General features: G+C 34.8%; 5 protein-coding genes across 6 annotated transcripts in view; 3 read left to right on the top strand and 2 right to left on the bottom strand.

Annotated features, from left to right (window-relative positions):
- Positions 1-15345, bottom strand: part of LOC137576424 (L-asparaginase 1-like) — a 51334-nt gene that overhangs the window by 8113 nt on the left and 27876 nt on the right. The window lies entirely within an intron of this gene.
- LOC137577096 (small cysteine and glycine repeat-containing protein 6) lies at positions 1021-1537 on the top strand. Its single transcript, XM_068290479.1, has 2 exons — positions 1021-1119; positions 1182-1537. The coding sequence occupies exon 2, from the start codon at positions 1265-1267 to the stop codon at positions 1433-1435; it is 171 nt and encodes a 56-aa protein (XP_068146580.1). The 5' UTR covers positions 1021-1119; positions 1182-1264; the 3' UTR covers positions 1436-1537.
- DCTN6-p27 (dynactin subunit 6) lies at positions 3030-3788 on the top strand. Its single transcript, XM_068291229.1, has 2 exons — positions 3030-3097; positions 3184-3788. The coding sequence occupies exons 1-2, from the start codon at positions 3081-3083 to the stop codon at positions 3722-3724; spliced, it is 558 nt and encodes a 185-aa protein (XP_068147330.1). The 5' UTR covers positions 3030-3080; the 3' UTR covers positions 3725-3788.
- Positions 3717-4257, bottom strand: Polr1D (RNA polymerases I and III subunit AC2 l(2)37Cg). The gene is made up of 2 exons (XM_068291237.1): positions 4101-4257; positions 3717-4036 (listed from the first exon to the last, which is right to left on the bottom strand). The coding sequence occupies exons 1-2, from the start codon at positions 4116-4118 to the stop codon at positions 3731-3733; spliced, it is 324 nt and encodes a 107-aa protein (XP_068147338.1). The 5' UTR covers positions 4119-4257; the 3' UTR covers positions 3717-3730.
- The window catches only part of brat (brain tumor), a 34529-nt gene continuing 23713 nt past the window's right edge, over positions 4530-15345 (top strand). The window contains exons 1-2 of one of the 2 annotated variants that reach the window (XM_068291175.1): positions 4530-4802; positions 4925-4997. The gene's annotated coding sequence lies outside the window, so the exon portion shown is untranslated. The remainder of the gene's footprint in view (positions 4803-4924; positions 4998-15345) is intronic. The other variant, XM_068291214.1, reaches the window with a different exon arrangement.

Genomic DNA, 15345 nt, shown 5'->3' on the forward strand with positions numbered 1-15345 from the left:
ATGATAGCTACCGACATCAAATTTAGTATGTAGACTAGTTTAATAGACGCGCAGATATTGGCTATTTAAACATTTTGCCACGCCCACTTCCGCCCCCGCAAATTAAACAAAACTGATTTTATCAAAAACTAACAAAGCTAAAGTCACCAAATTTAGTATGTATACTGGCATAGTATGCGCGGAGAATTTAGATATTTTCACATTTTGCCACGCCCACTTCCGCCTCCATAATTTAGAAAAAAACGATTTCCTCCTTTAGTTTTTTGACTACCGCATTTAAATTTGGCAGACTAATTTATCTTATCTATTTCTACCAAACTACCAAATTTTATTGAAATCGGACTAGAAACATGTAAAATATGCGTATGAACGTATTTTACTACGCGGTCCACAAGGCCAGAATTGGACGTTGGCTAGTAGCGGCGCTAGAGTGCTCGTGTGTTTGTAGAGTGAGCGAGATAGCACATAGTATAAGACATGTAAAAACAATTTAATAGACATACATTTGGTCTTCGAAATAAGAAATATTTGTTTCACCAGGTGTATGGTATACCCAAGTCGACGAGTCGACTTACTTGCTTCATTTGTATTAAAGCCAAGTTTTGGTTCACTTATTAAAAAATTATGATTATTAACTAAATGATGAATGATTAACTAAAAGCTTAAAATTTACTAACATTTAGAAATCAAATAAAATCTGAAGTTAGGAACTAAAAATCAATGTCTCGAATTTTTTGCAGCCACTTAATGATTTTGGGTTCCAAAGTTTATTAGTTTCAAATATAAAACCTTATTGGAATGGTGTCCATTTCTTCCAAAGTTGATATTTATGTTTATAATAATTTGTAGTTAATTTAATAGAAGAAAAATTCCCAATCCAATTTACATTGCTGATCATTAGGATTGTGGCTCCTAGCTAAATGATGAGTAAAAGATATTTTGGGATAAGAATTCAAAATGTTAGAAACATTTATCAAGTTGGCTAGGAAATTTCAATTTTTTTACCTGTTTATAGAATAACCAAATTGTTTGACATTCTGACTCTGAGTTTCGTAGAGTTAACAGCAAAACACATTCAGTTCCAATAACATCAATCCTCTGGAAGAACTTTTGTTTGTGGTAAGCTAAAAACAAAGCCTATTAGCCTCTCTGAAGAGACACTTTCTGTTTTATTGTTGCAGTTTCTACGATCTCTGTCAACTGAGTCGCCTCATCATTCACCCTTTTGGCCATCATAAATTTACGTATTCTCTCACGCTTCACGATGTGCTGTAATCCTGGAGGATGCTGCAACATGGCCGCTTCTGTTCAATGCACTAACTTTTCCTTCAATTGCTGGACAGGATCGGGCAGTACAATTTATTCGCGCCCAAGCTGCACACCGTGTTGCCCTCCGTATCGTGGCTGCTGTGGTGGCCCTCGTGGTTGCTGCTGAGCGTCGTCGTCGAAAGGATTCTTCTCAATTTCCCCCAACTATCAATATTGAATTTCGAAAAATAAATTAATTGCCAATTAGACCCTGTATCAAAGAACTAAACTGACCTGTCTTCTTAGCTAAAACTTCAGTGAACTTTATATCAAAAGCAAAAGTATTTATAATACATTTTAAATACAGACTGCTCTCTCAGGGTAAAATTATCCCTGACAGAATCTATATGATTTGTGGTGCATGAAGTGGGGATGCTTCACAAATATATGCAAATGGCATATCGCAACGAATGTCATTCAATGCTGGGACAGCTTCCTCGACCTGACTACCAAATCCCAACTGATCACAGTGCTCGCCATTATTATAATTATCTGGCTGTCCCGGAAACCAAATATCCAGGGTAATATTTTCTCCATTAGAAAACCAAACATGTTTTCCAGTCTCGGCAATATCATTACCCGAAGTCCAATATTGCTTCATAATATTCTTATCGTTCAGATACTTATTAATTGCGTGCCATTCTTCAATTGTATCGATTGTGATGAGCTCAGAACCCATTCGTCGACAATTTTCGTAGGCTTTAAACCAATTCACGTAATTTTCCTGGGCAATGTAATAGTAACCATCGCCAATTTTGGTAAAGAGTCCTGTTGGGTACACAAAATATTATATATGTAGATTAATTTTCTAATATATTCTACTTACCATCCCTGTTAATTACAGCATTACCGAGGGTGGAGGCCACCAGCCCAAGGAAAAAGGAAAATTGAACGCACTTTGCAAACATCTGAACAGAAATGATGAACTTCAACTTCCATTATTGCACTTTTATAGCTGATATAGTAGGTATATGTATCTGAAACAACTTAGCCCCTTGTAGTCTTATCTGTGACAATTCTAATTAAGAGAGAGATTAGGAACATAAGCAAAAACATGAAAAGAAATTACTAACATAACAATGTACAACAAGAATGAAAGTTCTATTTATAGTTTTTTAATAAAACAAAAGATAACATTTCGCAAAAGAAATCCTTAAATTGCATTCGATCACATTTCAGGTAATTAAGGAGTACAGTGTAATTGGAAAATATATTTAAAATTAACTACATAGAACGTGTTTCGTCCAATTCATCAATGACTTGAAAAGCAAACAAATAGAATTTTAGATTCTTTCTCATTTTATAAATCCTTTTTGGAATGCTCTTTCCGATTAGATATGTGTTAAGTGAACTCGTTGTCTGATCATAGATGGTCCTTTTGTATGAAAAAAATTATGTCCTTGCCACGTCTCCTTTTAAAAAGTTGCTTAAGATCCTTTTTAATTTGGAACAAAAGAATTGGCATTTATTGACAACAGAAAAATACACTTTATTTTTATGGTAAATATTTACTTAAATGAACATCCAGAATACTTCGTTTCAAATTAACCAAAAAAAAACCGCTTAAACTACGCGGTAAAAATATTAGTCTGGCAGCCCCATAGTCCATCAAATATATTGCGTTTACCATTACTAAACTAAAAAATATCGATATATTTTATCGATTTTTTAAATTTTGTACCTAACTATGGCAACACTCCTATGAAAACAGATTTGTCAGTATTGGAATTTATTTTCTGGCAACGCTGAGAGCTAAGAAAAACATAAACAAAATGCCTACGGAAAATAGGTGACATCCATTAAATTTAAACTCAATCAGACCAAATTAATAATTAAATTCATATGCGTTTTGCAACTGCTTCCATGACCATTCAGCATCAAGATAATGCCAAAGGCAGTCGTCTGTGAGGAGACCAACCTGCGCGGTGACATCATTTTCTCTTCTGGCTGTGTGGTTCACCCCAGTGCCACAATTGTTGCCGAGGCAGGGCCGATTATAATTGGCGAGAATTGCATTATTGAGGAATATGCCACTATTGTTCATCGCCTGACCGAAGGAGCCAATTGGGATTCAAGTAACATTCTGAGCATCGGCACACACAATGTCTTCGAAGTCGGATGCACAGTGGAAGCAGCTAGAATCGGTGATAAAAATGTTTTTGAAAGCAAATCCTATGTTGGCCCCGGTGTGACTGTCACCAGTGGCTGTGTAGTCGGTGCTGGTATACAACTGCGAACGGCTCAGATGATGCCCGAGAACACCATTGTCTATGGCAAGGATGCACTGCAGCGTGAGGCCATTGATAAGCAAGGATCACAAACTCTACAAATAGATTTCCTACGCAAAGTTTTGCCCAACTATCACCATTTACGCAAACCGAACTATGATCCAAAGAAACCGCGTAGCGTTGTCTAAACTTAATTATGTATTCTCGACTGTTGTTGTAGCATTAAAATTATTCATTTCCGTCTGAAACGTATCTATTGTATGATCACACAGTGCTTCCAAATCCTCTAGGCCGCGCTTAAGCAAATCGATGGCCCTCTCTCGATGAGACTGGATGCGAAAGTGCAGTTTCTGTTCAGTTGGATGGGGAATGGTGTAGCCAACAAAATCGACCTCAGGGTATCGTGCTATGATCGTCTTCAAGGCATTGCCCAGTGTATGTCCTTCGTTGGTAAATACAAATGTTCGTGATCCTTCACCGTTCTTTTCATCTCCAGCAAGCTAAGATACACACATATATATTGTAAGATTTATGTACATGTACTTTAATTAATGAGAAACTTACTTCTGCTAGGGCACCCATTTTACAACAAAATCTGAGATGTTTTTATAAATACAAAAAAAAAAACGTGTTGCCGCAATAGAGATGGCAAATAATCCGAAACTATTGCCAGGGCTACACTAGTGCAGCACGTCTAAACTAGTTATCGAAATTGGAAGTTTAATACCCATAGGTAAGCCCATATAAGGGCCAAGCAGTAATTAATTTTATTTCATATATATGTAAAAAGAATCCTTAATAAACAAGGCATATTAAACGGTTTTTCTGTGAACCAGTTTTTGAAACCAGTGTTGCAATTCGTGGATACGATAGTCGCACGGTCACACAAATCGATAGATACCGATACCGGTTCTGGTTCTGGCACGGCGCGCGTCAAGCTCAAACAAATGTTTTTGCCCACTTCATCATTTGTGTGAGAATTTGCCATTCAATAAAATTTATGAATAATTCAAAAAATTAAAAACAAAAGCAGCACAAAAAAGATCTTGAGAGAAAAGTTATTAAAATAAGTGAAGAAAAGTAAAATTGCATACTGTGACAAAACTCTTCTATGAATTTGTGCTTGTCTGAGTTTTGTGTTTGTGTGTGTATGTTTGACAGCAGCGCGGCCGCGGCCAACATAAAAACAACAACAAAAAACCTCTTATACAGCAGAAAAGGCGGCAAAAGAGAAAAGAAAACAGAACACAAGGCAAAGCGGCATAGGTAACAAAAACAAAAACAAAAAAAAATGCAACTGCAAACATAATTATTTTCGCAATACACAAACGGCACTTAACGATTTTTGCTTCTCTTTTTCTGTCTCTCTTCTGACCGTATATGTAAAGTTGTGTGTGTGAGTGCGTCTGTGTCTGGTGCGACGCCGACAGGAATAAAAAAATACCAGCAACTGCAATACAGGTTTGTGCAAAGCCAGCAAAAAAAAAAAGTTAAAAAGACAACTGAATAACGTAAAATTAATGCAAATTAAGCTTAAATTTAAAATGCTATATTGAAAATTTTGTTTATGAAAAAATAATATACAACAAAAAAAAAAAGGTGTCATTTCTGATTGCCACGCCTCCCGCGCCTGGAGGCATGAAAAATAATAAAAAAAAAAAAAAACAAAAAAAACAAAACAATTTTATGCAAATTCATGCACACGACGTCGCTCTCTGCTGCCGCAAAGTCAACGCCAGCGAAGGCGGAAGCGTTCTGGTTTATATATTTATGTACATACAAATGTACGTACATATGTGTGTTTGTATGTATGTACATATATTGATGTGCTTAAAATTGGGCATAAAATCAAATTAAGTAATAAATTATTAAGTTGTTCTTGATTCAGCCAAAATGGTCCTCCAATTCTCATGTAGAGTGAAGGAAAACTGTAAACATCCACATTAATAAATAAATGCTATGAAACTTCACAAAATGTCATTTACGTACATATGTATGTATGTGTATGTATGTAAGTAAGTTTGAAGTACATGTCACTTATGCAGGTGACTTAAAAGTACTAAAAACCAAAAAAAAAAGAAATCATTCAAAGTAGCGAAAAAAGAGTTTAAAATTGAACAAAAAAATCTTATTTCTTGACTATTAGAGGATTTTCTCACCGGTAAACCTGCCTACGAAGTCTATATTATTATTCATGCAATCTTAATGACAGATATCTATTTCGACTGGGAATTAAATTTTCCTTACCGTTCGTAGTTCAAAAAACGAATCGTAAAAATCTATTATCATGTCAAATTGGCGCCTAGAAGAAGCCTTAATACAGTAATCAACAAGGAACAGGAAAGATTTCTCTAAAAAGTGGTATGAAATCCTCCGCGGAAAAGGTATCCCAATCAAAAAGGCCTTTGTGCAGTTGGACAAGAAAGTAAAATTATTTTTCTCAAAAATGAAAAATAGTACATTTAATAGTGTATTCCATATGATTTTTAAATTAACCAAAAAAGCATTATAAACATGTTTCTTGTCAATAAAGGTTCTTGATTAGAGAAAATATCCATCAATAGATATTCACATATGTGTATGTATGTACCTACATAATTGGTATTTGTTGTGCCTAACCGGTTTAAATATATTTGTTGTGTCTATTATTATTTTTTTTTCTTTTTGGAAACTTCAAATAGGATGACACATCTATGTATGTAGATGTAAATAGGCCTTTTCCAACATTAAATCAAATACATATGTAGTGTTAATTTGGTTTTTGGTAGTTTTTGTTTTATTGTTGTTGCCAAGTCCTGTAACACACATACATGTGTGTGTGTGTGTGTTCTCTTTTTGGCTGTTCTTGTGGTTGCTTATGACTAATCAATCCCACTGGGTCTGGGTCTGTTCCGTTATCTCAGGCGTCTCTTCCACACACACAGAAACTGGTGTTGTAATGTGTCTCATGTTTCATTTTGGCGCCATTGCGTTCCCCCTTGTTGCAATTTTTTGTTGTTTTTTTTTTTTTTTTTTGTCTAGGCTGGTGTTTCATTTACCATTTTGTTTCCCCCCATTTTGAATGGTTTTTGCGCCCTTTTGCATTCTCGTTGCCTGGCCAGGCCCGGCGTTTTGTTTGCATTGTTCTGTGCTAGTGTGTGTGTGTCCATGTATTTGCCTATGTGTATGTATTGTGTGAGCATAGCAGCTGCCTTTGACTGGAAGGAACAAAAAAGGGGTTCGAATTCTTAATTTTTCATTGTTTTTGTTGATATTTTTGAATTGCATCTGATATTTCACAATGCACATTTGATGTTTCGCTTTACATTTTTGATAACAGAGACAACTTGTAAAACGTCAGATTTGAGACCTAAGGAATACAGGGTGTTTCCAATAAATAAATATCCTTTTTTCAACTGAATATAAAAAAAACAAACTCAACTTGTATAAATTTTGGTACATAATTATTGGACTTAATGTAAGGATTATCAATGGCTGACACTGATTTGACTGACAGATTTGACATTTGAGACATTTAGTACCATTTGATGAATGCTGAAATGAATCAACAGAATACTCGTGCTTTTTAATTTCATTAACTTTATTTGCTTGATTATCATACTTCGCCTCAAGCCACCCACATACATACATATGTATGTAAATACATTCAAAGTTTGTTTCAGGGTAAATTCCCAAATATTATATGTAGATTTGGCCTCCAAGGTCGATAGATTCATAATGTTAGTGCAAAAACAAAAATGTTAAGAATTTGAAAACAATCTACTTACTACAATAATTTGGGAAATTTCCAAACGAAACACAAGCCAGACAAGTAATGAATAACTTTTTTTGATAAGATGTCGCAAAAAAGTAATAACTTGCTAAAGTATTTCGTTGCTTCTCTACTCTTATTGTTTTAGCCATTGAATTTTGTTGTATGTTTCAATAGATTGTTTGAATTTCAGTTGTGTAAAGTGTTTTTTTTTTTTTTTTTTTTTTGGTACCTGCGAAGAACCTGTTAACTGAATTTGGTTTACAAGATCGTCCTGGCATCTGCAAGGACATCTGCAGATCTAAACAGCTGCCATCGTCTATTTGATTGAGGATTTTTGGTATTGGAATATTGATTTACTAACTACTTCTTAACGTAAAAATACAATTTATTTTATCACATTTAGAGTGGCCGACTGTAAATAAACTCTCTGTTTAGGATGGGACTATCATCCTATTAAAAGATCCAACAAAGTGTTATTTGCTTCTTGGTTTTTAAAGTCTGGAACATATTACGTATTCCTTACGATGCAGTAAAGATTAAAAGAAATGCATTCACCAAGATCTCTAGTTTATAACATTCAGAGAGCAATATATTTGTCTGTTTGCTATTATTCAGATATCGCACAAAGGACTATAAATAACACGTCCCGATCGATTTTAATATTGTTTTTTTCCCTCACTCAAGTTTTGTCGACTTGCTAATCGAAAGGATACTCAACCTTCGATCCTTTCTAGCTGTTGTAAGCTGGGGGACAAATGGTATTTGAACGTCGATTCTTCATATTCTTCCCAAATCAAGGAGCAATCAAATTGACTTAAAATCTTAGTAAGACAAGCAACTAAATGAATAGAAAATCTACCTGTATATCGATACACAAGTCCATGCCATATATTCTTCTTGATGTACCGTAAAAAGGTATTTTGCACTCAAAATCATATATACATTTCTGTGGATGTAAATCCACACACATACACACACAGGCAAAGGACGGTCCGCAGGCAGGCAAAGCAGATACACACAACAGACAGATAAAAGGCAATGGCACCAGCCACAGACATGGACGTGCCAAGCCAACATCCTGTGCAGCAACAGCAGCAGCACCAGCCACGAATAAATATAAAAGAAACCGAGGGAGGAACAAGAGCAACAACAACAGAAATGAAAACAAAAAAATGAAAAAAAGGCAGGCAAAAAAGAAAAACCTGTCATCTGTTGGCTCTTCTTCTCCATCTTTTCAGCATTCGATACGGCTTCTCGTTGTCGTCCCAGGATGATGTTGCTGCCCCGATGTTGCTGCTGTTGCTGATGGTCGGTCGTTGCTGTTGCAAGCATTTTTAGAATTCCCAAAATCAACATTAAAAACAACAAAAAAAAAATGTTGCAGACAAACAAGAACTCATACACAAACACACATACAGGCACAGCAAGGAAGCAAAAAAGTATCTGTGTGCGTGTGTCCGTCTGTGTGTACGTGATCAGACCCAGACTCTGCTGCAGAGCTAACAAGCAGAACATTATTTCATGTTATTTCCTTTTAGAGATGTGTGATATTGACATAATCACGACTCACGGCGACGGACTCAACGACTTTCACACTTTGGCGGTACAACAGTAAAAGATAAAAAGACACAAATGAGATAATTAGCAAATAGATGAAGAAAATTTTCAAATAAACAATAGTTAAAATCAATTTATAACTCTGTTATCTAGTAATCGCTCTCTACTTGGGTTCGAAAGGTTTTCTAACAGAAACTGACTTCATCACTTTCTTAATGTCCCGGTTATTCGGGCTCCAGCTGTATATTCAAATTGTGTTTATCGACCGACACAGAAATATTAATGCTACATAACCTCAAAAAAAAAAGAGAAATTTAGCCATTTCAGTACTTTTACCTTCGGATATGTCCTTAATCAAAATCCACGTGAAAATTTTGACGGATTTTGACTTGACTTTCTACTCGGCGCACTATAATTCATAAGATAACTCTAAACTTACTAGCACTAAAACCAAAAAATTTTAGCAACAAGTTATTAATGTCATCTTAATAATAATGTCCTTGAACAAAATATTGCAATTTCACGTACATCTCACGCTTTTATCACTAGGATTTTTTCGCCTGCAGCTTTCGTTTTTGTTTTCTGTGGCTGCAAAATGCAATTTTCTTTGTTTTTTTGCTTTTTCACGGCTGCATTGATCGTCGGTGATACCAGAGGAGATATACCGAACCAGAAAACCAAAAGCCAGTAACAGAGAGGGGGAAAGAAAAAAAGCTCTTTACGGTTGCCTGATTTACATAACGTGTGCCATTACAATAACGCACGACGACCATAAAGGTATAGAAGGTATAGAGGAAAGGAGGATAAAGTAGTATTTAGTATGTAGTAGTACGAGGAGGGCTATGTACCGTATCCGTCTGTTGTGGCCCGCCAACATATTGGTGGTTGGTTGTGTTTGAAAAGAGAGACAGAGAGAGAGCTACAACAAAAAATGAAAATAAAAGGGGGCGAAGGACGACAGCATGGACTACCCTCAATTGAAGGCAATGTCCTGAGCCGACAATGTCCTCCAACCGTTTTGTTGTGTGTGTATAGTTTCATTTCATTTCGTTTTCACTTATTTGCTTCCTACTTTTATTGTTGAACTTTTACAGCTGCTGCCTTTTCAACTTGCATTCGTTCAATTCTCTGCTGCTGCGTATACCCCAAGGGTGGAATTTATAACAAAATTTGAGTGTGTGTGTGCAGTATGTCTAACTTTGATCCTTCGTAGGTCTGTCTGGCGGCAACCCCACCATAACCAAAAAAAAAGGAATTTCCAGCATTAGGGAAAGTGTCTTGCAAATAAATAAATAGTCATGTCAGGGTCGGCATATTATTAATGCCTAGACGAGAACGATGAACGAACAACGAACGGCGAACGGAAGCAAAAGGTAGATGTGAAAAGCTGTGGGCGGAGGCGTTGCTAATTCAACCCTCTTTTGGTATGCACGCCCCCAACCCCCGCTCCAAAAAAAGTAAACTTCAGCCGCCTTATTGTGAGGTCAATAAACTTTTACAGGCGGCATCGGCACAGCATCATCTCAGGAACCACCCCATTTGATTTTGTTTGTTGGCGTTTTGGCGCATGTTCTACGCATTTTTGTGCATTGACCTCACACGCAGACACACACACATACGCACACAGAATGATAGAAAAGAAGGGGAGCAAGCGAATGTGAACGAGAGGGGTCGCAACCCTCTCCCCCTTTGTCTTCGTCATCCTCTTCTCATACGCACAATGCCAACCCTCGTTGTCGCTGATTTGATTTTCATTTCAGTTGAAATAGGCTCGAGAATAGATTGGGGGAGAAGGCACACTTCAACTTCAAGACACATCCCAAGACCAACCATCCAAATAGAGAGTTTTTATGAATTTTACTTTATGGATTTTTATGCCTTTTTGTGCACACACACACACACACTCACAATATATATATTAAAAATATTATATTGTTTTCTCTTCTGTATGTCAATTCTGGTTGTGGGGCTGAATTCAAAAAGGAAGCCACTAACTCCGATTACACCTTTATGAGGTAATAAATTCAAGATGCGAACGTTTTGGCCAATGTTGCTTTAATTGCACTCTCAACACACTTAGAGAAAAATGATCCTGTTCCTGTTGATCTCTGGTTGTCTACCATTTCAGTTGAGTCAACAAAAAGTATTCATAAAAGAAACTATTATATTCAAGATAAATTCTTTTACAACAAATATTGAATACTTTTGAAACTCAAGAATTAGCCATTATATCGAAATTTCAGAGAATAATCCACCTAAGGTAAAATTTATCTTGAAATCACAAATATCTCACAATGAATATATTTGAAAGTCATAGAATGTCAGGTTAAAGAACATTGCAAAGAAACAAGTGATTCAAATTTCTAAAGTTTTGACAACTCACTTTACTCGTATGAACGAATTAAACTCTCTTAGAAATAGAATACAATTTTGGAGTTCGTAGAGTAATTTGCCTAATGCAAAGCTGTAAAATTTATTTACACAAAAATTAAAATTCGAATATATCTGATTTAATTCATCAATTGTTCTCAAAAGTTGTCGAATAAACATACTCGAACACATTCCTTTCGGTTTACTTATCCGAAGGTAATAAGTACTGAGTAATATTATCATTAAAGTTGTGAAATATTCATTAACATTGCACTCTTATATATTCGTTTTGCTTTACTTGTATTCATTTTCACACAGAATACATTCATTTAAGGTGTTTGTTTAAATTACGAAATTTCACGGATCGATAAGCTTTATGGAGAGAATTATGTAAAATAAGTTTAGTTTCTTTCAGTGCAGGATGTAGTCCGAAAATTTTTAGTGTTATTTTACCTTTGGGGGGGCCTGTCTTTGTCTCCCTCTTTCGCACTGTCTTGCTCTCTCACACTCTCTGTACTCTCGCACAGATATAAAACGGTTTTATGCGTTTTTCCAACTCCCCCAATTTCCTCGTTCACTGTTCAAAATGGGTGTGGCCAACAAAAAAAAAAGAAAAGAGATTGATGCGTTTAGTTTTTGTTGAATGATTTTGTTTGGTTCTTTTTTTTCGGCAATCAGTTTTAGTTCCTCTTCCATATAATTTGGCTTGACATTACAATAGACGAAAGAGAGTAGAGTAGAAGTAAAACAATAGCAGAATGAGCATGAACATCATCATTAAAGGTCATTTCTGTCGACCGTTTCGTTTTTCCAGGGGTAGTTTTTTCCTTGGGAAAACAACGGGAGACCAACCGGTCGCAATCGTCCTCGCCCTCCCGGATCAGGACTTGTCTCATGAATATGCGAAATTTTACGCATGCAAATGGTTACAAAACGTTCAAGGAAAGTGTCTTGTAAATGAAATCTTTATGGTTTTCTTACACTTATAGGAATGAAAAATCAGTGGATCAGCAGTGTGATAGAGCGGGATAGAAGAAACACACACACACAAAGACAAATCCCAAGGAAAATTTTCCTGGGAACTTATTGAAAGTAGTTTTCTAGTTGTTGTTTTCTCCTACCTTCTTTTTGTTTTTTGCCTTTGTAATGAATTTGTGATAGGGTTATAACATAAAGAGGGTAGAAAAGATTCTACTGAACAGGTTGCCGTTCACCTTTTTTAATAGATGAGGAGAAAAAAAAAACAAGATTCTATTATGATAATGGGTCTACTCCGGGGGGGTAAAGACTTCATTCCGAATTGTATTCTTAGAAGGAAATATTCTTTTGTATGTATGTATGTATGTATTTTGCATATAAAAAGAAAGGTAGCAAATTGTAATTTGAATAGATAAGCAGTTTTAAATTTAGTTAGCATAAAAAATTTCAAATATTCTTTTTCCCAAGATTAACGAAAGAATACAGTTAATTCTCTATTAACTTTTATATTTTTAAATATCATATTACATAAGCTAAGGCTAAATTGTTTGTGTTGTGGGCTTAGCAACAGAATTCTAATTCATAAAAACGTTTTTGTTTCATTTTGTTTTTTTTTTTTTGCGACTCTGATGATTTCATCATAATGAATTATCGCAATTTCAAGCCCGCTTTAGAGTTCTGATTTAAATTTCGTAGTAATAAAAAATTAAAGTAAATTTCAAGCAAAACTTTTTGCTAATTCTGCAGTTTCATAAGAACATTGGTAAGAATAAAGGTCAATAATCGTTTAATTTCTTTTGGCTTGCTATGTTGGCCATAATTAATTCAACTCTCTTATGCAAAGTGTGTTAAAAAAGTTTGATTATATTTTTTTGTGTTAATATGTATTTTTTATTGATCCTAAGACCTTATAATCAAAACTCCCGAATTACTAAATGAAGCTAATAAATAAATAGAAACAAATTTTTGATAGAATATGAAAATTTGCATCTTCTGTTTAAATTTTTTTTGGATGTTGACATGTTTTTCCTAGAAAATTAATGGTTTTTATCGGCTGCTTAACTATAAAACCTTTTTTAAAATAGATGATCACGATTTTTTATCAACCAAAGTCTTTTTCAGCACTTTAAAGGGCCGAATCAAGTCAATCCCAACTTTGTGTTTGAATGAAATTTAATAAGTTCTTTAAAATTATGTTAAATTTCAAGGTCAGATTATGTCAAAAACAAGTATGTAGGTATGTAATATACGAGTTTTTGGGCATCAATTTTAAATAGTTATCATAATAATCCTAACTTAACAAAATTACATGTTTAAGATATGATTCATTTTATGAACTCATGCACTTCTATCGAACTTAATCTATTTTAATCTATTGTATATTTTCTGATTAACATAACGATGAGAATATTGCCAAATTAATATGAAAAAAAAAAAAACTCCTCGAATATTAAATATCTTAAAAATAAACAAATTTTTAGACAGGTAGCTTAAAATTAATTACCCCAAAGAAGCACATTTGAAGTTTTTCACAAAAACATTAATCATATTTGACTCTTTAAGGTGAACATTTTTTATGTTACTTTAAGTTACATACAAAAGTAAATAAAATAGTTTAAAGATATAATTTTTAGTTTCGAGAGGTTTCGAAAACTATGTAAACTATTTTGGCGGATTTTTAAAAATCATTATCACTCGACGGAAAATTTTAATGATTTTCATGCTTAGTTGAAATTTGTGGACATTGGCTCCCTAAAGTAGGCAGAAGGCAATCAAAGAATTTGTTTTTTGAAACATTTAAACAAATTTTAAAATGTCCTGTGTTTCAATCTGAATATGGCTTCAGAATAAGTTGGGGTACACAAGAATTGCCTTTTAAAGAATTCAAAGGATTTTTCTTTTTTTATTATTTAATTAACTTTGTAGGGTTAGGCGATAAAATACGATACGATACTTAAAACATTAGATAGGGTAGCGAAAAGTTCATCACATCATTGATGTTGATTCTCTCTGATTCTCTGGACTGTCTTTAGGTATTCGGGGGCGCCTTTTCTTGATAATTAATATCTTGATATTAATATAAAGAATATCAAGCTTTTTTTGAGCTATAGACCTGGCTATCTCTATCTCTCTGTGAATATTCTTAGAAAAACCCAAACATGTGTGTTCATCCGTCGACTGTGGTTTGTGTGTGTGTGTGCATGTGTGTGTTTGTTGCCTTCTTCTCCCTCAACTCTTCTCTTTTTCTCCCTCTCTGTCGAGATATCATTTCATCTCAGCCTTGTGGTTTTTTTCTGTTGTTTTTTTTTTTTCTTGCACTTGGCGCTCTCGAAAGAAGGAAAAAGTTCACACGCTGACTGCGATTATTGCTATTATTATTGTTGTTTTTGTTGTTGCTCTTCTTATTCTCAAAGCAGCTGTTAAAATGCAAAGCAAAGTTTGAAAACGAAAAACAAAAAGAATAACTGAATCGAAACACACTTATTGGAACACTATATGGCCATATGTACATATGTATATGTATGTAGTTCAGTTGAAATTGAAATATATAATGTGTTCATTCGTATGTACATACATATGTATGTATATGGCTTATTTTACTGATAAAACAAAGCACATGGTTTCTGAAGGGGTCTAAGGAGGGGCTAGTGGGAGTGGCAAAGTGGGGAGGAATCGGCAACTAGACCGCAGTATATACATATCAATTCTTCTTCTTCGACTTGCTTTTGGTGTTGCTTCCGCTTGCTCTTCTTGATGTTGTTGCTCTTGTTGTTGTTTAGAAATAGAAATGATTTCACAATTTACTTTGGCGACGACAACGAAACAAAAAAAATGTTTAAGCTTGAGCTAAAAAGTCGGAAACCGAACCTCCCGGGACAACCCGCCAAGCAAAAGAAACACGTTTTCTTCAAAGTGCTGATATCTTATTAGATATTCTTGTGTGTGTGCGATACTTATACATATACGAGTATTTGTGTGTGTGTGTGTGTAACTGTCGTCTGTGCGTTGTAGATACTGAGCCCGAGTTTGGGATTTGCAACCAATTTATGTATATGTATACACTTGCAAAACGAAAGTCCATTAATTTTTCCCAACAACAAGTAACAATTTTCATTCAAATATTAGATAAATAAGTAGTTTACCTTGGCT

This window comes from Drosophila tropicalis, unplaced genomic scaffold (genome assembly GCF_018151085.1).
Source record: "Drosophila tropicalis isolate 14030-0801.00 unplaced genomic scaffold, ASM1815108v1 contig_1187, whole genome shotgun sequence".
Taxonomy (NCBI): Eukaryota; Metazoa; Arthropoda; class Insecta; order Diptera; family Drosophilidae; genus Drosophila; species Drosophila tropicalis.